The 23,458-nt window shown below is 37.9% G+C and overlaps 1 protein-coding gene across 1 annotated transcript in view; it reads right to left on the bottom strand.

Moving 5' to 3' along the window:
• Positions 1 to 1,735: 1,735 nt before the first annotated feature.
• UHRF2 (ubiquitin like with PHD and ring finger domains 2) overlaps positions 1,736 to 23,458 on the bottom strand; it is a gene marked incomplete at its 5' end in the record, with an annotated part of 95,142 nt that continues 73,419 nt past the window's right edge. The window contains 8 exons of the mRNA XM_084277872.1: positions 1,736 to 2,893; positions 4,363 to 4,461; positions 6,434 to 6,594; positions 7,001 to 7,124; positions 7,915 to 8,052; positions 8,565 to 8,727; positions 11,832 to 11,938; positions 21,362 to 21,466. Of these exons, the coding sequence (XP_084133998.1) occupies positions 2,747 to 2,893; positions 4,363 to 4,461; positions 6,434 to 6,594; positions 7,001 to 7,124; positions 7,915 to 8,052; positions 8,565 to 8,727; positions 11,832 to 11,938; positions 21,362 to 21,466 (1,044 nt within the window). The 3' untranslated portion in view covers positions 1,736 to 2,746. The remainder of the gene's footprint in view (positions 2,894 to 4,362; positions 4,462 to 6,433; positions 6,595 to 7,000; positions 7,125 to 7,914; positions 8,053 to 8,564; positions 8,728 to 11,831; positions 11,939 to 21,361; positions 21,467 to 23,458) is intronic.

Genomic DNA, 23,458 nt, shown 5'->3' with positions numbered 1-23,458 from the left:
CTTTGGTTTACACAGTGCACACAACCTGCCCTGCTGGTGTAAGAAAGAGCTGATGCACAGGTTCAGCTCCAGCCCTCCGACACAGAGGCTTTTGCGCTTCACACCCAGCAGCGAGTCGCCTTCGTGCCTGCACTCACGCCTGGCACCCATCTCCGAAATGACACAAAGCAACACCAGTGGTCAGAGCGCTGGTTCTGAGTGCAGCACCTTCCTGTCCTGTATAGTGCAAGTTTTGGGGCAGCAGCTTTTTCATTACCCACTTTTAGGCTTCACTGGGGGCTTTAACTATGCAAAGATACCACAGGTGACAGAAGACTAGTGAATTTCATTAAAGGACAGAGGGTTAGGCTGGGTATCAGTTTTGATGTGAAAAGATGTACCCAGGTCCTAAAATGTCTAAACACATGGTGAAGAAAATGAGGATTTTATCGTCTTTAATTTACCGCTGAGAAGGGTGCCTTTCAGAGGCTACTGATACAGCACTACTAGTGTAAAAAAACTGTGAAAAAGCACTCTCCAAGTTGTAATGTGAGAGGAGAGCCTGTCTGCATTGCCAATCTAGCTCCACAGTCTTGTCGAGCTGCTTTCAGTGCTTCACAGTGTCTATCACTGAAAACATCTGTAAAATTTACATGGTTTTGTATTTATTAAAGCAGAGACATCGCATTGTTAACCTCAGACTGACAAATTTCTCTCATCAATTAATTGGTAAAAGCTATCAAATGGAATAAAGCATTAAAAGATATAAAATACTCAACTATCAAGTAAAAAAGCCACAAATCTTACATGCTTCCTGTATAGATTCAATGATTGTTTCAGAGGTAAAATTGCATCAGCTTTTTCCCCACAAAATACTGAGTTTCCATTTTGGAAAAGACAGAACTCTAGCAGGGTAGCAGAACCTGTTGACAGGTCTTTTAATCTGTACACATAGCGCCAATACCAATTCACCTACTGAACAATTCATTCCAGTAAGCACAGGGAAAGCTGAGGAGTTACCTCTTTCAAAACTGTTCAGCAACGCCCTCGTGGGGGTGGGTTTTTGACTGGAGTGCTAGTACCAGCATTATGTTTTGGATGCAACTGAAGCCCAAAGTAGAAGTGGTGGGGGAGAGCAGCAAGAGAGAGGAGTGAGTAAGCCGCTAAGGTAACATTCAGCCACCGAAAAGAGCCCGGCCAGGTGCACCTCAGTGACGGGTTCACTACCACAATGAGGTAAGTTACTCAGTGTGACATATGTACTTCCACATAAACTTCTACATGTGCCTACTGGCAGGCTACAGGCTGCGGGGGCAGCCCGGTGCCCAGGGTGGGAACCTCTGATTGACCCCGGCGTGTGGCTCCCACGGCTCCCAGCGGCACCAAGGGGGCTCTGGCAGCCAGCATCGCCATAGCCAAGGGGCACAACGGGCTCCCTCCAACTCTGGTACATGGACTGAGCACCAAGCAGCTTCCTCCAAATTTCTGGAACACCAGAGCCAGCTATGTGACTGCTGCTGCTTTAGAACACGTGTGAGCCCACAGATACCAATGCCAGGATGGGGTTTTTTTTGTCTTAATTAACAACATTTTTATCAGTGAGGAATGAGTAAAGGAATATAAAGCTTTGTGTCTGAAAAATAAGAAGCCCACCTAAACAAAGTGTTTAATAATCTGATAAAAAACCCCAAGCCTACTGAAATGTTGTAATTTAAGTATGTAGCTAATAGTAAAAACAAAATTAACAAGGTTTCTGAATCATAAAATATTTAATAAGGTATATTTGGGGGGGAGGGAATATATTGTATATAAAATTTCAGATCACAATATGAAGCGATTTGAACCCTATCCAAGCTAGCACTGCCTTCAATGTTGTGTAGATGTACTGCCACTGATACAAGACCTACTAAAAGCATACAGTTTAACTAATACAGAAGTGGCTTTTTTTATATGAAATATTTTTTACACAACTAGAGTGTCTTGAATACCCTCTTTAAGTGCAAAAAACACAGATCACTTTACACTAATGCAGCAACAATGCATTCATATTGTTCTCATTAGTCATTAGTAGTCAACTTGCATAAGATACAAGAAAAGCACAATGAAGCTCACAAAAATAGACTAAAAATCAGCCTGTTCTTGCAAAAAAATACAGCGTAATGGAAGAAAAAGACAAAAAAGGATTATGCACACCACAGAATTTGCTGTTCTTTAATCCAGCTGGCTTAAGTGCTGTTTCTGGGTTTTTTTGCTGTTTTTATGCAGGTTTCTGTTTTGGTTTGGGTTTTTTTTTCTTGTAAATCAAACCACATGGACCAGGCACAACTAATATTCAGGAGGCAGTGTGTAGCTAAAAAACTTCACTAACTATTTTTTATCCCCACAATTTATTTTCCTCTGTCCTGAGGTAGTTACAAAAAAAAAAAATCATAAATTAAGCATCAGCTAGGCCAGTAAGAGCTGAGGCTTTGCTTCTCTTTTTTTCTTTTTTTCTTTTTTTTTTCTTTTTCTTTTTTTTTTTCTTTTTTTTTCTTTAAAAACGACTTGTTAACTGGCCAAAACTACCCTTGATGTTAAAAGACAGCCAAGAATTAGAGTTCTCACTACACCAGAAAAATGGCTATGAGGGAAAGAGGGCTAGCTGCTTTAAAATGTGACAATATATTGAGACCCATCAAGCTGGCTGGTCCGCTGTTGAATTTCTCATGTTTTATCTCCTTTACTCTCTATAAAGTCACTGGGAGAAGTACGGAAGGATCTGAGCACATCATCGTCCTTTACTGTAACCAGGGAAGAACTGGTCCAGTAGTGTCTGCAGGATCTTGTTGGGAACCATGGTGTAGCCCTTTCCCAGGTCATAGCGGCAAGCAGGGCATGTGAAGACTTCAGCTCTGAAGGAGCGCTGTAAACAGCTCTGGGACAGACAAAGACAGAGAAGTAACTTGTGAGAACTCTGTTGCAGACTGACAGCTTTAACAGCAAAAACAAGGGGATCTCTATACACCAAAGATGCAATCTGTTGTACTAACAGAAAAAACAGGGAACCTCTGCCTCTAGGACTAAAGCACCCCAACAAAGAAAATCTGCTCTGGGCTGGGTATGTGAAACATTGAGCTTGGGAGGAATCAAAAGAAATCATTACTGAGATTTCCCCATCATTTTCATTAGTGCTTCCTGTCAATTACAGCCATTTCTGCAGCTTTCTCCTGGCTTCACAGATTGCCACAGTTTTCCAGACTTTCAAGAGCAAGGCAAGTACATCAGGTATACTGTTTATGTAACTGTCCATCCAGCTCACGCCATGGGATTCCGTTAAGCCTTAAGGACATACGTAGAATAACACAACAGTGTCAGTGCTGCCCTCCTTACAATGTTACCACAGGCTGCAGACAAGCCCAAGCATGTGAGCTGAAGATCAGAAATTTATCAGGGCAGATCTGTGCTCAAACAGCAATGGCAGCTTACTATCAAACTACTGCACACAATGCTAACTGGTACATTTTGTACTCACAACTACCTACTGACATCTTCAAACTCTCTGCTTTCTGAATTTGCTGCCATTCATTTCTTCTCCATGGTTTTCCAGTTATTGTAATCCTAAATATTAAGCCCCTTGCAATACTTTTTATGGTTTTTAGGGAGCCATCATCATTCTGTGTGTGCAGGCCACCCGTAACAACATGTTGACTTTTACTGGAGTGATGTGTATCTTCTCCAACAGTGAACTTGTGTTATCATATCTGTACTAGGATGGTAATGATCTGAGTCCTTCTAGCTTCTTAGGCAGAAACAACTAGGTATGGCAGTCACAGTTCAAATATGCACAATTCAGTACATGATTCTGTCCACACCTGTGTTACAACAAATTAGCTCAAACTGCCTTGCAAACTCCTTACATTACATCCAACTGCTCAAGGCTTTAGGATATATGAGTTGTAAATTGACCTCTGCAGCCATCCTACCAAACATAAACGATGCCAAGATTAACAAGGTAACACAATTTACTCTGAAAAAGCCCAAATAATTTTCTTGTAGTTACCCTGCATCCTTACAACAATTCTTAGCGAGAGTGCCACACCATTATAAAATCTAGTTTTATTCCTTAACAATGAAAAACTAAATTATTGTTACTGTACCAGCATCTAGGTCCTGGACCAAACAGTGTAATTCCACTGATCGCAGAGGAATGACAACAGCAGCAAACTTCACTCATTACATCTATCAGGAACAACACTACACATACCTCTCCTGCATTATCGCGTGCGAATTTGCTGCATGTTTTTGCTCAGAATGTTAGGCAATAATTATTTTCTTTCTAAAATACATGTGGCTTTGATGGCTGGTGCCTCATAGACAAGAAAACAGCCCAGAGTTTATTCTTACTTTACAGACGTTGTGGAGGCACTCTGTTGTCACTGGCTGGTAAACCAGCTCCTGGCAGCAGACACACATAAAGGATTGTTCCAGTTTCTTCAGAAAATTCTAGTGCAGGGCAAAGGAAAAAAAAAAAAGACAAATGCTATTACAGTTCTTGTAAATGCCACTTATTACATAAAGATGATGAACATCCAGAAGTTCTTAAGTCCTCCATATTCACGAGTCCAACTTTCTAAAAGCAGTCAGGAAGTGGTAACTGCTTAATTTCCCTGCTCTTCCACAAACCAGAGAATGAGTGTTTTAAAGTTTGTTTACTTGTTTGCATTGTTAGAAACAAAAGGAAACAGAGGGCCACTCATGCCTAATTTTTAACACAGGTCAGAAAATGTAGTAATTCTGTTCAGGAACACTGCTAGAAATGTGCATGTCCTGAAAGATCCCTGCTTCTTTGCCAAGCAAACGTCTGCTAAGAAAGCCACTTCTGCACCTCCACTTGTGCTTGTGGATTGTGGCTAGCTTAACTGCTGCTTCTCTCTTCAGGCCAAACTCCCTGCACTGTGTAAATCAACCTCTCTGGTTTTTAAACCTTCTCTGTGATTCTCTGAGGAATCTCTAGACACACTTGTATCGTGTGTTTTACACACATAAGCATGCTTGTCTCTGGCATGTCAGTGCTCTCCAAGTACCTCAAGAATACAAGCCTGGGTAATGGGAAAAAAAAGCAGATTTACCAGTGTCCTGGTTTTGCCCCAGCTGAGAGCTGAGCACCACACAGCCACCTGTTCTTTAAGGAAGGGGTGGGGGTAGCTCCTGCTTCACAGTTTGCTTTTTAACCTTATCTTTTTTCTCCTTACTAGCCATGGCTTCCAAATCACCTTCTGGATACTGAAATGATCCCCACAGATTCATAAGAAAACCCACTGGAATTCCTAAATACCAAGAAGACTAATTTCTATAAGGCTTTAAGGGGTACTTAGGGATATGGTTTAGCTTAGGACGGGAATGGTTGGACTTGATGATCTTAAAGGTCTTTTCCAACCTTATGATTCTGTGATATCTCTACTGCCTGTCAGCATGCACAATTTTAAGAACTGAAATTCCTTCTAGTCTTTACAGATACTGGACAGAAGACAGGTAACAGTGAAGAACTTTTATACAGTTCCTACACAGAGAAAACTGCAGCAACATTATAGCAAATGCTAGTACTGTTAGTGGAAAAAAAGAGAGTTATAGATGATTTTTTTCTGTTACAGAATCATGACAAATAGCCACTGGTAATTCTCAAATGAAGTGATTATCTATGTCCACTTTTTAGATATCCATCTTCGAATAGGTGGTTTGGTGTTCACTGAGCTGAGTTTTATCAAGTTATTTCAACTTCTCAGGGCCATAGTTTTCTTCTGCAAAACAGCTAAAATAACTATGAACTTTATTTTAGTAAGGCTAATTATCACTGAAAGATGTAATATTTCAGGAGATACTACTTTTTTTGACTTTTTTCATACTAGTGTCTATAGTGTCTTTTACCTTGAGCTGTTCTTATTATTTTCTTGACATTTAGGGGGAGGAAAGTACTTTCTCTCTTACTTAAGGCTCCTTTTCTACAAAGTGGCATAATCTGGATTTGGATGAAAACTATTTTCATTTCATATCAAAATTTGAAGATGACAGTACTTCAATTTTAAACAAAGAAAGCAAGCTGTATTTTCTGTCTGAAGGAAAAGTAGTGACTAAAACCATCTTTCTTCATATCTGATTTCTCATATCAGCATAACAGAAAAATACATTTATAATTTAAGAAAACATGCTCCTTTCAAAAATGAAAAGAAGCAGCCACTTCTAACTTCAAAATGTTTTTTGAGCAAGAAAAAATTCTCTGTTATGCAGGCATAAACCAAGCCATCAACAGCAAATTGTGTAACTGAAATCAAACTCTTAGAAATAAAAATAACCCTAGACACTGTCTGTATTAAGCTTAAGTTCAACAAGCAAATTAAGTTTTAAGAGAGACTCGACACTTCTTCCAACAGTCTAAAGAAAAGCTAAACATTAAAAACTATGCCTGTAGCAAACTTACTGGTCCTTCCTTAAGGGAAGCAAGTACTTCATCCCACAGTTTCTGGTTCATAGAGTCTTCTCTAATCAGCCATTGCTGCTCTTGGGTCAGCTGGAAAGCCTCTCCTTTCCCTCCATCTCCCATCCTCATGGCTTTGGACGTATTCCTATGTTCCTCTATACCTGCTTAAGGTTATGACCATCAGACACAGCAACAATAGAGCGTTAGTTTGAACTAATAAAAGGGGAAAACAAAACTCTTGCTAAAAGGCTAAAATGTAGACTACAGATGAAACACAGCAATCCACTCCCCACTTCAACTCATGCTATTCAGTATAGTTTTGGAATGCAGCACACAGCTGCACAGAATACTGTTCATTTTTTCTACAGAGCTTAAGAGGAAAAAAACCTAGCAGCAACAAAAGGGTAGGATCCCTACACTAATACTTAATTACAGACCACGTGCTTATCAATTTACTTTAGTAAATTGCAAATAACCTCACACTTAGGCATAGTTTTTGTACTACTGGCTTAATAAACATAACATGACAGAATGGCTAATGAATGCTAAAAATGTGAAAAGAAATACCATCATCAATTGTCCTTTTCTGGTTTCCATTACTCTGGCTGGTTGGCTCATGCTTCACAGTTTGCTTTTTAACCTTATCTTTCTTCTCCTTACTAGCCATGGCTTCCAAATAACCTTCTGGATACTGAAATAAAACCCATAGATTTATAAGAAAACCCACTGGAATTCCTAAATAGTGAGAAGACTAATTTCTATAAGGCTTTAAAACCCTGTGACTAGATATTGAAATAACTACAAAATATTTTTTTAAACTCTACATGATGGAGAAAACATCTAAGTTCATGTCTATTACTAAGAAAGCATAGTCAAGTCAAAGAATCTAATCAGGCTCGTCTGTATCAAATGGAACCCAATATCCACAGCTATACCCTTACAACTGTACAAATCAATTAGGCAAAGTTGAAGGTAATAGTATGCTGTAAGAGACCATTGCTTTACTGAGAAAAGAAACAGTATGTTAATTATTTCCACCTTTCATAGATTCTGCAGTGCCCAGAGACCTCATGGGTCAGTTTATTTCTGTGGCTGAAATAAACTATCAATACAAATTCCTCAGTCACACAGAGAGGAAAAGACATAAAAAAGAACCAATTTTTCAATTTCAGACAGCTATAACAATAGTTGCTTGTTGAAGTTATTTCAGCCTAATGACTGCAAAAGTGGATTCAAACTCTTAAAAGTTCCAATCCATGGATTTCTGCTAAGGCAGAAAACTTTATCTGCCATTCCTTCTGCTATGGTTCTATTACAGGATTCTTCTAGTCTGCAGATAATCTGTAGAAGTTTTTGGCATTAAATCCTGCCACAGTGAAGTACGAGGACAAAAATGAGGCTTTCATTTAACTGATTTCTATTTCTGGAATTCATTTACTAGAACTGAACGTAAAAACAACTCGGCGCGTCCCGATTCCAACCTGTACGCTCAGACCCAGTTTCTTTGACCTCTCCATTCCTTCCGAAGTCCAAGGTGCAGGCTCAATGTCATCTCTCCTCAGAAGATAGCGCCAAACTAAAAATCCACATTTTCCAATTTCTGGCCAGTATTTCACAACCTGAAGAACAACATAACGTTACTGCCATTGTTTTATCACGAGCCACACACATGCACATAGCTATACTATAATTGCTCAATAGGAAATGGAAAGACAAAGTTATACATTACTATTATACAGCAGCTCTTCCTTCAGGTGTGAATTTTTTCCATTTCTTATAAATACACTGCTTTCAAAAGGCACACACCTTTTTATCACATGCTGAGAAGTCACTAAACACACAAAAACCTAGGATATAGTTAGAAGGAGTGAGGAAATAATTTGATTTCCAGGGATGATTATGACTTGGTAAGTACATATAAATTAGCTTACATATTCAACTTTATATATACTATTATGGATGATGTTCTAATATCACTGCTCTGAATAATTCCATTGCAGTTCTTGGTAGAATAAGCTAAGGCTAAAAAGCTTCATGGAGGAAAAAAAAAAGTAATAATGAATAAGTTGCAATCTAATTTTGAAACAGATGAAGAAAAATGTTACGCTGCACTCAGTAGAAATCCGAATACCTTGTAAATGCCATCGTATCTGTTGCCTTCCTCTGGGGCGTATTTGCTGATCCGCCGTCCTTTTGAACTGCGCACTACTCTGACTGGCTTACCAGCTCTCCAATTCTTAGACTCTGCTCCATTTTTGTCATCCAGTGGGGCATCACAGTTAAGGGCCAAAGCCCTAGAAAAAGATTTAAAATATTCATAATCTAGATTGCTTCAAACAACAGATTCTTCAGAATTAATGTAATTAAGTCATATCCAGTTACTTGTCTAATTATGCTTTATCAAGCAGCAGCTAAGTTTTTAGTGTATTTTTTAACACCTACAGATCTGATGGAAGCAATAAGATCCACGTTGTCTTAAGTTTGCATGGCAAGGTTCTAGTGGAAAGGGAGGGGCTACAGGGGCAGCTTCTGCAAGAAGCAGCCAGAAGCTCTCTGCAGGCCCCACAGAGCAACACCAGCCAGCTCGAGACCAGAGTTACTGTCGATGAAGGCCGAGCCCATCAGTGATGGCCACAGCGCCTCTAAGAATCACACTTTGGAGAAAAACACCCTGTAAGCAGCTGCTTTTTGCCCACAGAGACGGGAATGAGTAAGGAACTGTGCAGGCACCAAGGCCAGTAAAACGCAGGGGAAGGCAGCTGCTCCAGGCACCACAGAGAAAGATGCCCCTGCAGTCCCTGGAGAAACCCACGGTGGAACAGGTGTCCCCCTGCAGCCCATGGAAAAGGCCGAGACCCCACCTGCAGCCTGTGGAGAGGCCTGACAGTGGAGCTGGTGGAGACATATGGTAGATGTTGTGACCCACGTTGGAGCAAGCCTCTGCCAGCACTTGCAGCCCATAGAGAGAGAGACACAGAGATGAGAGAGAGACCCACGCCAGAGCAGGCTTGCTGGGTGGTGGGGGGGTGGGGGCAACACACTTGCGACTCCATGGAGGACCAGGCTGGAGCAGTCTGGGCTTGAGAGATGAGAGACATTCAGTGATTATGACTGCACCCCATAGAAGTGACCCACGCTGGGGAAGCTGGTGAGAGCTGAAGCCCCGTGGGAAAGGTCTCACATTGCAGAAGTTCGTGGAGGACAGTCTCCCATGGGTGGGACCCCACAGTGCAGCAGGGGACGGGTGTGAGGAATGCCCCCCCCCAGCTAAGAAGACAAACAACTCATGAGGAACTGACTGAAAACCCCATTCCCTGCCCCTCCCTGTACCAAGATGTGGGAGGGGGGAAGAAGGGAGCACAATCATGACTAGAGTGAAGCCCATGAAGAAGGGAGGGGTGGGGGGAGGTGCTTTAAGATCTGGTCACACTTCTCATTACCTCTGGCTGTGCAGTCTAGTGTAATAAATGAGAGAGTTTCTTTCTTTCATTCTGTGTTGAGTCTGTTTTGCCTATGACACTGATTGTAGAATAATCTCTCCCTGTCCTTATCTTGACTCCTAAGCCTCTCAACATATTTTCTCCCCTGTCCAGCTAAAAGGGGGAGTGATAGAGTGACTTTGGAGGGCATCCGGCCTCCAGCCAGGGTCAAACCACCACTCATATAAGGTAAGAAAAAAAAATGGGAACACAAAATATTTTTTTGAGAAGGTTTCAGATGAAAACTTGGTTGGTATTGCTAAATAAAACAAATCAATCATCTTATATTTAATATTGTTAATTTTTTAAAAAAATACCTTCCTAAATAGTATTTAATAAATTATAACAAAAGGCAAAGCTTCCTTGTTGCTGTTCCCCATTAATTGCAGATTTTAAGGCTTTTAAAGTGTCTACACAAAAGTAACAAACATGATGAAAAACGCAATAGAGAAAAAAAGTACACAGGAACTACCAAAAAACCATCTTAAATAACTGAAATCTCTCATATAATACCTAAATTGCTTCAGAGTAGGAGTTAAATAATAGTAGCCAATTCATGGATAAGCAAAGCCCTTTATCCACTAGCTACACTAACTACGTCTTAAAACCTGGAGCAAGATACCTACTAGACCAAGCTGCCATAATGAACCGTATTTCTACTACCACAGACTGATTTGACGAGGGATTGAAACCATTCAGTATCAGACTCAAACCCACCACAGATCTCAGAACAGAAGAAATAATACCGTTTATAAACAGACATGATACAAGCATAGAACCCACTCTGTACAGAACAGTCAGGCAGGCATGTAATGCTGACTTTAAAAATGTTTCTCATATTAAAAAAACCCCAAACAACCTGGTCAAGTAAAATTAATACTGATTCAACTACACAGAATCATCATAATCTTCAGTATCAAAATGCTTTAAACCTTACATCAAAATCAGTAACTGAGAGCAGCACCTCGTTATACTCCACATGCACTGACACCTGCAAAGCGACAAGGCAAGCTTCAGCAGTGGATTTCTCAGTTGCTAAGAGCAGAGAAACACTGAGACTAAGGCATCCAGCTTTCAATTCTGTTTCCAAAAGCAAGTTTGCTCTATTCACTAAATATGCTTGTAAACCTATGGTTTAAGCCTACTTCCTTCCATCTTCCTTCTTTCCTTCCTTATTCTTGTTCATATCACGTCCCTTCTCTCCCTCCCTCGCCTTCTCAGCTGCCAAGTCAGGCTTTTGCTCTCTTTCTCCTCGAAAGACCACCAAAAAGCTTGAAAGAATCCCTCTCCACTCTGCTTGACAGCAGCAGCTCCTATCTAAAAGCAGACCTGGCAAAGAAAACACCCCAGTCAATCTCAGCTCCTGCAGGTGCTAAATGGTCAGCAGCATAACAGAGATTATGCTCTTAGAAATAGAGAAGGATGGAGAACTCTTTGTTCACGTAGGCTTTCAGAGGGTGCAAAATACTTTAAGCAGATGTCTAATTCATCTTTTGGACAGAGTTTCTTTTTCAAACACCTCTTTTTAACACATCCTAATTCCTTGCTTTTCACAGAACATTTACTATAATGGAAGAAAGGGCTAGCAAATAGGACATGTGAAAACAAACATGCCTTCTTCCTACTCAAATTTCATAACTGATTTAACAATCGAAGAAGCAAATTGTAGGACAATTTAAACCAGAGACACAACTGCTAGCTGCACCAACAATATGGCAATGCAATGAATTTCTGTTCTTTTAAATTCATTTGTGTTTCTTTACATCGAAGAAACAATGCTTGATAAAAATGCAAAAGCACCTTTGTTTACATAAGCAGTATGTATATGAAATAATTAATTAATTAATCAATCAGAATTAAAGCACTATGACCCAGGTCCTTGTTTTGGAATATGTGTTAATTTTATCTTCAGAACTTACCTGTTCATGTGTGTCAGTGTCTGATCAAATGAGTGCTCTCCAATCCTTTTGTTGCCAGAAAGATCTCTACCTCCACTTCCAGTGTAAGTGAACTCATCTCCTCGATCCTGTGCAATAAAATTATCCTTCTTTTTAACACTCCAAAATAAAGCAACCCAATAAAAAAACCCCAAACAAAACCCAATTTATTGTCTTCTATTTAGTCGGAGAACAACTATTGGATAACCCATGGAAAGATGTGTTTTCAATTTCAGTGTCACTGTCCTTCCACACCAGCTGTGCCAGCACAAAACTACTGGTCTGGATCTAACTTACTAACCAGGAAACTGTTCCTAAAAATTGCCTTTCTTTAAAAAAATGGACATTCATTTTTCCTTCTGAGGAAGGGAACACATTCTAGCTAGTAGTTACTTGCTTTAGAGCTTTCATTTAGTTTTCAAGAAAATCATGGTTGCAAAATACATAATAAATACCATGGAGGGACACTTCAACCTGCGCAGGGGGCTAAGTGCTAAGAAGTACAAATTGCTCTGCCTTACATAAAAGCAGGTGTTCGAAACCAACATCAATCCCACCTCCTCTGAACGACCAAGAGCTTAAACTCATTCAGATTTGCATGTTGTAAATTGATGACATAATTCTGTAGTATAGTTCCTACACATAATTTTCTTTAACTCCCAAGAAGGTTGGTAATGTCTTTTACCATGAATTGTAAGAAAAAAGTAAAATACTATATACACATAAGTCAACATTACTGTTTTCTTTACGAAATGTAGCAGAAATTTGTATTACTTCTGCCAAATTCAAGTATTTCTAGAAATGGATACATTCTACAAATATATACATTCTGCAAATTTTGTATAAAGCAATAGCATAATATAAATACTTAATAGGAAAAATCATATGAATTTTTATAGCAAAAATCTGAACATGTACACAGTAGTAACCAATTTCTTACCACTATTAAAAGTCTGACATTACTAAGGATCCAGTGCAAGACTGTTACAGATTTCATGACTGACAACAGCAGAAAAAAAGATAGTTAGAAAAAGAAATGCTGGTTGAACAAGGCCACAGAATAATTATAGAAGTTATGTTTCATTTTTTTATTTGTAGGGAAAACCTAACAGAAATATAGCTGCAGTATTAAAGAGTATTTCTCATTCAAAATTTCGATAGACACAATAACAAGCAAGTGCTATGACATTAAAAAAATACTCAAAACCTAACTAAGATATGTATAAATTCTGATATACCCTTTCTTAAAAGTCTACTTATTCTGTACAATGAATCTGTACAAAATAACAGAAATAGAATGATGTTGTAGGAGGACATTATACAAAGCAGCTTCAAAAGAATGAAAGACCAACCAGACAAGGACTATTTACCAAGAAACCATGTAAAATCAAATGTATAAAATATCACAGAACTGAGCTATATTTAATTTCTCAGTGACTGCAAGAAAAATGCAAGAGATTACACAAAAATTATTGTGATAGTAATAATACGAATGGGGTGGATTTGCTTGATGTATCAGGCTGTTTCAAACACACTGCACTTTTAACACTTAATAAGAAGCTTGTACCAATTTAAGAAAATAAGAAAAACATTTCTTGGGAAGTCAGGAATCCATAAAGATTTCTGGGTTTCAGAAAAAAGAAGAAACTGAACACGTGTTCATGGTGCAGTGGAGTATGGAACATTGCTAGGGCAGATTTTGATGTACAAACAGAAATAAACCGGAATCAGAAGGTGATTTTTCCTTCTTTTTAGAACACTATGTTGAGACAAATATTGAAATAACATATATATATATCAGAATATAAAAAGTAGTGTAAAGACAGAAACACTACTTACACACGCAAGATGAAGAAAACTATTCATAACACAAGAGAGGCTCTTGACAAACTTGTTTATCAACAGCCAGGCAGTACAATCTTCATGAAGTACAGAATAGGCTTTTTTCTTATATAGCAGCAAACATAAATCAAGTACAAACCAGTACAGACTAAAGCAAAAAAACTCAGAAGAGAAGGTATAAACGCAACAGTATTCAAATTACCTACTGGGGCATGATATGGATAATGGGCTAAAGGTAAAAGGACTGAAAATACCAAACATACAATGTCTTCAGAGAACGGCCGAGTGTTTCACTGGGTGGTAGTCATGAACCACTTGTAACCAGAAGACATTGTGCTTGAAGAAGTATCATGGGTGTAATGCCTACGCTCACCTCAGACAGACTCCACACTTGATAGATTACATTTGCTTCTCTTTAATTATCCAAGTGCTCAATGTATAAATAGGCAAAACTATATAGATTTTGGTGACACTGGAAATCCAGGGGGAGAATGGCGGAGAAATGGAACCATTATGGAGCAAAATTGCTACAGGTCAAAACCCAAGAGGATAGCATCTTTTAATAGTCGCCAGTGTCATGAAGGCTCGTTTCTGCTTCATTTCCCATAACTACACTCACTTATTTCACATCAGATGAATTTAAAAGGAAAAAAAATAAGGGGCAGGGGGGCAGAGGGGGAGGGCAGGGAGGGGTAGGATTGCAGAGAACAAAGAAACACAGTTCCTAGAAGTGGAGGAAAATAAGAGAGATCTTGCCCTGCAGGGCATTGACCTAGACTGTGTGAAGAGAAACAGGAAGGACATTTGAACCTCTGAGTGCAACTCATAAACAAGGAGAGAAAGAAAGCTCAGGAGAATATGTAAGTGGTTCCAGAGAGAAAATCTAAAATGGCAAGAATAAGTGATAGACAGACAGAGAGGATTAAATGTGGACAGGAATTCAGCCCATGACAAGCAGAAGTGAAATGGGGTAGTCTGGAGACCTACTGGGCAACCTACAGATCCTACTTCCATCATGGTTATGGTGTTTTATCTTGCAAGTGGAGTATGCCAGGAATATTCACACAGCTTATTATTTGCGACCTTCTGATGAGTAAGGACTCACTAAACAATTTCTCAATACTTCTGAGTTCTATCTATAGACAGTGCAGGATCTTCCTATCACTTGTACAATGTTCAACTGATAGTCTCTATGTGACAGGTGAAGGTGGAAAGCTATTTTTCACAAGATGATCAGAAAGTAGATCTTAAGGTACTGATACTGCTGTAAATTCTGCATTCAATAGTTAAACATCTGGCAAAGTGAATTATTGATGTCTTATTTATTGAATTATTGATGTTCTTATTTAAAAAACAAAGTAACCATCAGGCTATTATAACAGTCTTGACTTTTCCCTTCTCTCTTCTTCTTTCTTCCTACCTTTTCATCATTTTCTTACCTTAAAATGTGTACTTCTCCCATTTATCTTCTGCTTTCCACAGCTCAATTCAACTTCCTTGCACCAAAACTTTCAACAGCTAGTAAGACCTTTATTATTCTGTCTTCTCTTAATGCCTTCTGTCTCTTTTTCTTATGTTGTCTCCATAAAGTTATTTCTTAACTCTCCTGTTTATAAAGTTTGATCATGTTATAGAGCAAATGAACTTCCACCACATGAGCACAGACGCAGCATCTCATGTTGTGGCATATGAGTGGAAGATGAGCCAGAACCTCTAGTACTATAAGCTGGTTATGCTCAGACATAGAACGTAAGTGGTCAGTTTTATTAAATCACACTCCACCATTTCAGTGTCATTACATAATGAGTTCTAAGTCTACCAAAGAGATAATGGAGAATGAAAAAAGTAAGATTTTTAATTCCTCCTAAGTGTTTGATCACATTATTTCTATGGGTTGCTTTTACGCAGCAGCTGAGGGGGGGCAATAGCTACTTCAAGTTACATGAGCATCATCTATCTCAAGACAGCTCTCAATTATTTTCTCTTTCCATTAACAGCTCTTGTATTATGGTCATAGTCTGGTCCCAACATATAAACAAAAATTGCATTTATCAATTAGTAAAACATGGTATTAACAGAAACAGATTTTCTAGATGTGCTTCAATCTTCAGTCTGAATCGAAAAAAAGGTTTACTCTTTTTTTAATATAAGAAACCCCAAAATTTAATCCATTCATCAGCCACTTGATTCATTATTTCACCTCAATAAGCCATGATGAAAAAAGGAAAATATTTTAATATGACAAAGCAAAATAAAAAAGCAATAAGCCTATTTAAATGAAGTTATTAAATCCAATATTGACTATTAGACAGTTACATCTGAAAGGATCTGCTTTCCCTAGTTGTACTGATACTGGAAACTGAATCATGTCATTCATCACCATTAAAGTCTCAGGAGTCTGTGCACATATAAGGGCTGACAGATTTGGCTTACCCACTCAACTGTCTGATTTTATTTTTGATAATTTCGGGGTTTAGTACTGCAGTAAAAGGTGCCCAATCATTTATAAATCAATAACAAATATAAATCATTAAAAATCCCTTGCATTACGTGCAAAGCTCGAATAATTGGTGTTTCTGAGCCTTCCTCACAACCACCCTTGACAGCAAGAACCTGACAGCATCATTCCATGATGCCAAAAACATTTAACCATTTCAGAGTCAGGCGGTGTGGATCCCTGTGCAGTGAGGCACAGCTTCAAAGCTGGTAACAGCAGAACGTGGCTAACTAGTAATGAAAGAGGGTCAATGTTTTAAAAAAATAACTCCCAAGTTAAAGTACCAGACGACTACTGTATGTGAGCCACCTTCTGAGGTTTTTCTTATTCCTTTCTGAGTTTGGTGTCAAAATGGCAGATTATCAGACCTTTAAACATTAATATGTAAACAACTAGCCTACCCAATAGGGATTCATTATCTTCTGCTCTGTTCAAAACCAAATCTGACTTCAGACCAGGTTCTCCAAAGAAACAACACACAGAAAGCCCTTTCAGGTCTAAGCCACTTTTCTGTAGTGAGAAATTACTTGGGAGATACAACAGTTTTCTGAAGCAACATTTTAAAATTTCAATTAATCTTTGACTGTGTATTGCAGATTGATGATTTTTTGTATGAGGGGAAAAAATCCTGCAATCTGTATGAGTAATTCAATTATCTGACTATAATCCTAGTCAAAAAAAGGCAAGGAAAATCTTGCCTGTCTAAAAGACATGCAATTACTATTTGACATTCATTTATCTCTGTACAGAGATAAACAACTGAAAATTGTTACTTTCAACCCTTTCCTCCCCTGTATTTAAATAAATGCTTAATATCATAAGAAATAATTTTTTGTAAGTCTTCATGTGACAGAAGACTATTAAGTCCAGAAGGAAACTCGAGGTTCGACACAACATAGGTTAGTGTAATTATGCTGATCCTTCAGAATTTTATGAAGGGAATAGATTCATGATACTCCCTGGACTGGACTAATGTGACCAATGTCTCTTCAAAATGTATGAATTTCAGAAAGAAAGTTTTCTCAGTAAATTAGGTATTCACAAGCAGAAAACAAAGCCTATGTCCTCAACCTAAGGCTCTGTTGCTGACAGACTGTTTCACTGAGAGCATGAAATATAAAAAAATAGCTAAATAGCACTTTGCTAAGCATTAGCAACATTAATATCTACTTTAAAATCTACTTCTATCATTGCGCCAAATGGGTTCCTCAATGCTTTAGAAACAACCAGATATGTGACATCTTGCAAATGAACTTTGGAAAAGCACAGATACAAGCTTAATAGACAATTTTTCCACACTCCATTATGAAAGAAGCTGGCAAACAGGTAAATAAGACTACTTTGACAGATGCAGTACTTCAACTAAAAAAATGACAAAAAAGCACATGTGTAACAAAATAAGGCTTTTCATAATATGGAAATAATTATGAATATAATGTAGGTATAGAGGAGACAATGACATTCAGAAAATAATGCAAGAAAGGGGTAGGGTTTTTAGTGTTAATTAGCATTTTGTATAGACTGAGAGCTAACAATATGGAATAACAGAAAAGATGGAGAGGAGACTGTTGCAGAATAGGAGCTGTCCTGAAAATCTTAAATACAGGTAAGAGCTAAGTATTAAAGCTGCTGCACTACGAATTACATCAAGTATGTCCTTGGTATTGCAGGTACCAGAAGTGGACAAATAATAAAGCTGAGTGAAAAGGAAGATATGTGGTAACTACCATATAGTGAGATAGACACTCAAGTATTTTCACATTATAAGCAGGTCCCAAACAAGAAGGGCACTTCAACCTTGGAAATGTGATGGCTTCACTAAGTTTCATGACATCAAGCATCTGGTTTTCAGCTACATACTGAATCCAGGTGACTCACAATAGACACTCTCTGTGTAATGGCTATAATGAACTTGTTACATTGGATTCTCAGTACTGTAAAACAGGTGGGAGAATCAGAAACTGTTCCCTTGATAATATAGTCAGCAGGACATGATAATTCAGGAAATTTATACAGGATAGTACATCTGCCTTTTACCAGGGTTCACGCTGGATTCAGATGGCCCAGGTAAACCTAGGAAGCTGGTTAATAAAGGAGTAGGTCATACACATATACCTAGGTCAACTGCTAGTGAAAATGGTCTTTGGATATAAAGCACTCAGACATGAGGCTTTTATGCCACCTGACCTGGATTTAAAGCAATTTAAGAATGCAATTCACTACCTTACTGGCACTGCATCCTTGGCATTGCTGGAACTGGCCAAATGCTTTCACTGTGCAATGCACAATAAAACAGAGGTTCTGGAATGCTGTATCCTCATCACAGGGCTTGGGCAAGTCCAGTGAGCTAAATACTGTTTATTTGCAATATGAGTATTTCAAACAAGCGGAGCAATAGTTGTATTAACACCTTGTAACCAATTACCCACACACAGGATTGATGCATAGACACAGAACATTAAAAAAGCACAGCAGGCCATTTCATCAAGGGATTTCTCAATGCTATGTTCCAGATAATGAATGGGTTGGTATAACATATCCATGAACCAAACCTAAGCAATTAATATATTTGTCTGGAGTCCCTTTCGGGTAATTTGAGGTTCTATTCTCTTTTTCACTCTCAGAATCGTTTACAAGAGGATGTGAATGATCACAGCAGATGTTATTCTCAAGACATTGTGAATCTCAGTTCAGAAATTTCCCATATGATCCTATGTGCAAAAGAATTTAAAGAAGAAACAATCTATGTTCAGGTTAAACTAAGCACACCACAAAATTAATTTACCATCTTTAGAGCATGACCTCAACTCAGCAGAAATACACATCTCGAAACTCTTGAAAACAAGCAGCACTTTCACCTCTGATACATAAAGACAATGACACAAAACACAATGGCAATTTTTCAACACAAAAGTGAAATTTCTTCAGCTATTTGATTGGAGGAACAGACAATTCAAAATACTTTTATCATGAACTGACTGCACAAGCATTGTTAATATCCAATATCTAGTTTTTAAATGCTAAGTCTGTTCTGAAATAATTCTTTTAAATTCCTGAGAGACTTCTCAATTTCTTCAGCTAATGTTCCTATTACGGTTAATGTCAAAAAAAAGACCAGGACATCAGCAATATCAATATATCAACATTTTCAAGACTCTAAGGGTAACTATTTTAATATTTTATCTTAAATAGGAAAGCCACATTAAGTTGTCACTAAAATTCAAAGTTAAAAATTGACAAGACAGACATTATTATGCAAACATTTTATATGGGTTTAATTAAGAATGAGGTTATGCATCATGTGCAAAGCAATTTCAACCAATGCTCATTTTGTAAACTATGACTGTACCCCTTCTGTCAAACTTGAGGGACAGATCCTGTGCTGTCAGAACTTCTTGTTAGCCAGGACTCAAATACATCTAGAACATCCTGACCTGAGCGAAGTTGTGGACAAGTCTGGGTCTGCAGGACTTTAAGTTTCCAAAGGCACAGCATAAAAATAACAGTGAATTCTATTTCCTGCAATATATTAATTTTGCAATTATCTTACCCAGTAACAAACTGTTAAAGCCATAAGAGCATTAAGATGGCACATGTTCAGCATTATGTATACATAGTGCATAAAGTTTATAAACGTACAGTGAAAATGTATTGATTTCTCAATTTTATAAAAATTAAGACACAAGTAGCTATGTCATACCACTGAAATTCAAGTAAGAGTCTTGTCTCTTCTTGTTTTCATACAATAAAGTGACTAGATGTGAGCAGTGTATCTTATCTGAAATTTTATTTAAAAGTTTAATTTGTGGAATGAGGTACTGTACTTAAAGAGTACAGAATTTGTTCTGTGCATATTCAGTAGGAGTTTAATTTCAATCTTCTGAAAAAAAAAAACAGGAAAAATGGAAGTAAATTTGGAAATAAAATCTTGTATATGAGAAAAGAACTGAATAAAAACTAACAAAAATGTACCTGACCTTCATACAAATTTTTAGCCTATCTTTCACAATATTTCTCCCCAGCTATGTCTCTTCAAAAATAAGTATGTTATCTAGCCCTTTAAGAGTGCTTAAGTTGTCCATAAAAACACACAATCACATCACTTAGGTGAACTGGAAAATACATGCAAAGGATACAGTTATGTTTATTAAATGTTTTGAATTAAATAATTACAGAAGCGGGGACATCAGTATCACCACCAAGCTGGGAAGGGGGAAAAAAAAAATTAAAAAAAGGGGTCTGCAGCATCCCAACATAGCAGGCCATACTACTGAAGAACAGTGTAGTTAGCATTCCTCTCTAGCGTCCTGGGCTGGGGCTGACCCTAAGGACGTAGTAATATATCCCAACACCAAGTACCTGTTACCTTGTAAGTAAGAGATATGCATGTTAATTTAAAAAAAAAAAAAAAAAAAAAATTGCTTACTGCTTTATCCTTCACTGCTGCATGATTCAAAATTCAACCTGATGGAACAGAACTCCAGGCAGCGTTACACTCTATGTAAACATTATTTAATTGCTAAAAACAGTAATGTACTAATAAATCAGTATTTGTTGGCATCATGAGATGAAAGTTGTGATGCAGTTGTTTTGTTTATCAGCATAACTGATTTTATTGCTCTACTTAGATGTTAACATCAAGTTAGTTTGCTGTTTTGTTTTTCTTTTCTTCTTTTTCCCCAGCACCTTTGGGGATAACAATGCAAGATACTAAGACTTTCTTAAGAAGTTCTGTAAGTGCTCACCAGTAGCAGTCAAGAACCTTCAGAAATTCATAGAATCAAGTACCTTTTATTCTTGCTTCATTAAAATAAATGTCTCATGTTTAGAAACACAGCAAACTCAAAGGAGGAAGCATCTACCTACCTTGAAAGCAATAAAAATCATAAAACATATTATTTGGATATAATTAAACTACAAGATTTTAACTAATGCTAAATTCAAACTCTGAAAGTATACTGAAATCTGGCTACCCTAAACAATGTAAAATCCAGCTGTAACTGACATATTTTACTTGAGTATAAACATAAGCATTGTTTTAGAAAGATGTGTTTAAATATTTCTCCCCAAAATAATAAGAACTATTCAGTTTGTTATCAGTGGTTATTTTTTTTACTGTCATATTAACACTTCTTACAAACCAGCAAAAATGTTGGTTGCAAAACTGACATACCACTTCATCTTCAAATCCTCCAGCTAATACAAGTGAATAAGCTCCATCATTACTGCGTCCATGGATTCCACCCACGTGTGGTCTGTGAACACCTGCTTCACTCACCTGGGAACAGAAAGAAGCCAGTTGCTAGCATTTTAAATTTTTTTTCCAAACAACCAGCCATATACAATCACTTTTAACCATCAACAGGTGTGTCTGTGTAAACAGTTAACGTAAGACTGCCATTAAAGGTGAGAATTCAACATTGTTAAGGAATAAAAGCCAGAAGAAGGATACCCAAAAATTGGAGGGACAATATAGGACAGTGGTGACACTGGAAGATGTACAAGTACCCTTTCTTCTAGGGGAAAAATCTCCGTGATTCTTTCCATAAGCAGTATTTAAGAGTGTACTCACTGCCATACTCCACTTGCACAGTCATTTAGAACAATCCCAAGCAGATGGAGACCTGCCAGTTTGGTAGCATTTTACATTTTTTAACTAAGGAAGACCACAGTGACCTGTGTAAAAATCATTATGTCAGGTACTATTAACATAACACATTGTAAATGTGACCAATGCAGAGGAATATTATCACAATGCCTAAGGAAATACCAGAAGCCATTGCAACAACATTTGGACCATAAGCTAGCTCTCCAACCAGGATAACTCTCTGTAATGAATATACAACTAAGCTGCAACCAGACCACTAGAGGCCTGCAGCTGCAGCATAAACTGTCAACATCATTGAAGTCCGCTGGAACATAAAAATTGATTTAATACATTTTTTTCAAACTACCAAATTATATTTTAAAACGCCAAAACCTTTACAAATAAAAAAAAAGAAGCTACATTTTAAATTAAGTATTTTCTCAGTACATGAGGCCAAAAATACAGTTGACAGAACAAAGGTTCCCAGCAGAAAACCAATTAATATCCTACCTTCAGATCTTCCTTCAGACCTTGACTTTGCCCATTTTTCTCATTTTGCCTCACCCACTCCTGAATTTCTTTTCCCAACCTGAACTCATCTCCCAAAGGAAAGTTTACATTCTTCTACAGTCTTATACTTTCATACCAGAATACACCAGATCAGAGTTCTAGCTGACCAAAAATGCTGTCTCTAACAACAGACAAGAGCTGTGCACAGTATGAAAATCATGCAAGGACACAATACTTCCATGCGCAGCCTCCACATCCATCCAGCTGTCTGTGACTGAAACTTCCTCAACTACTTAAAAATTCTGGATCTATAGTACCAAGGAAGAAAAGACTTCACTGTCGTAACATTTGTCATGTGAACTAGTATTACTTCTGTTCACTGTGAAGAACATTTTTTATGACCCCTTTCTGCACTACAGAAGTATGTATATTGGTCCTTAATCCCTCTTTTTTTATACTGTGCACCATTTTGTAGCCATCTACACCATTCCACATTTTCAACATTGTTCCAGAATCACGTCTTTCCAGATGAATGGAAACAACTCCATTTCTTTAATCATCCTGATGATTGTTCGTAATAAGGTATTTTATTTTCCTGACCCTTCCTTTCCTAATAATTTTAACACTTCATTTATTTTTGGATCACTGTTAGGTATTAACATGACACGATTCCAAAATTAGCTATTAGAACACCTCTTTCCTAAATAACAAGTAGTAGCTGAAAGCCCGTTACAACTTACGTAGTTAGAACTGTTCCCCACTCCACGTTTACTATCCACAACTTAGCACTCTCACCTAACTTTATCAGCTATATGCCAATTTTTTTCAGACCATTTATGTGTATTCAGAATAAAAAAGGGCCCACTATTGCGCTCATCTTCCCTGCTGTAGCAAACATCCTTTCATTTCCTCCATCCTTTCCTTCTTTCATTTTCAGGTTTTATCAATTAAATTTAGGTTTCTGGTAGGAGATTCACCCCAAAGATGAACTCTGGTAAGCAATTCATGCCAAAGATGCTCTTCAGATGCTCTCTCCAGAAGCAATACTTAGTCAATTTCCTTCTAGGGAAAAGAGAGTTTCAGTCATAAAAAACTATGCAAATCAGAAATAACGAAACTATAGTCTCTAAATTCCCACAGATCTGCTTAGACAAACTAATTGTTCATAAAAAG

This window comes from Gallinula chloropus (assembly GCF_964237585.1).
Source record: "Gallinula chloropus genome assembly, chromosome: Z".
NCBI classification, from domain to species: Eukaryota; Metazoa; Chordata; class Aves; order Gruiformes; family Rallidae; genus Gallinula; species Gallinula chloropus.
Note: the sequence above shows the minus strand (reverse complement) of the source record. Positions and strands in the feature narration are given on the sequence as shown.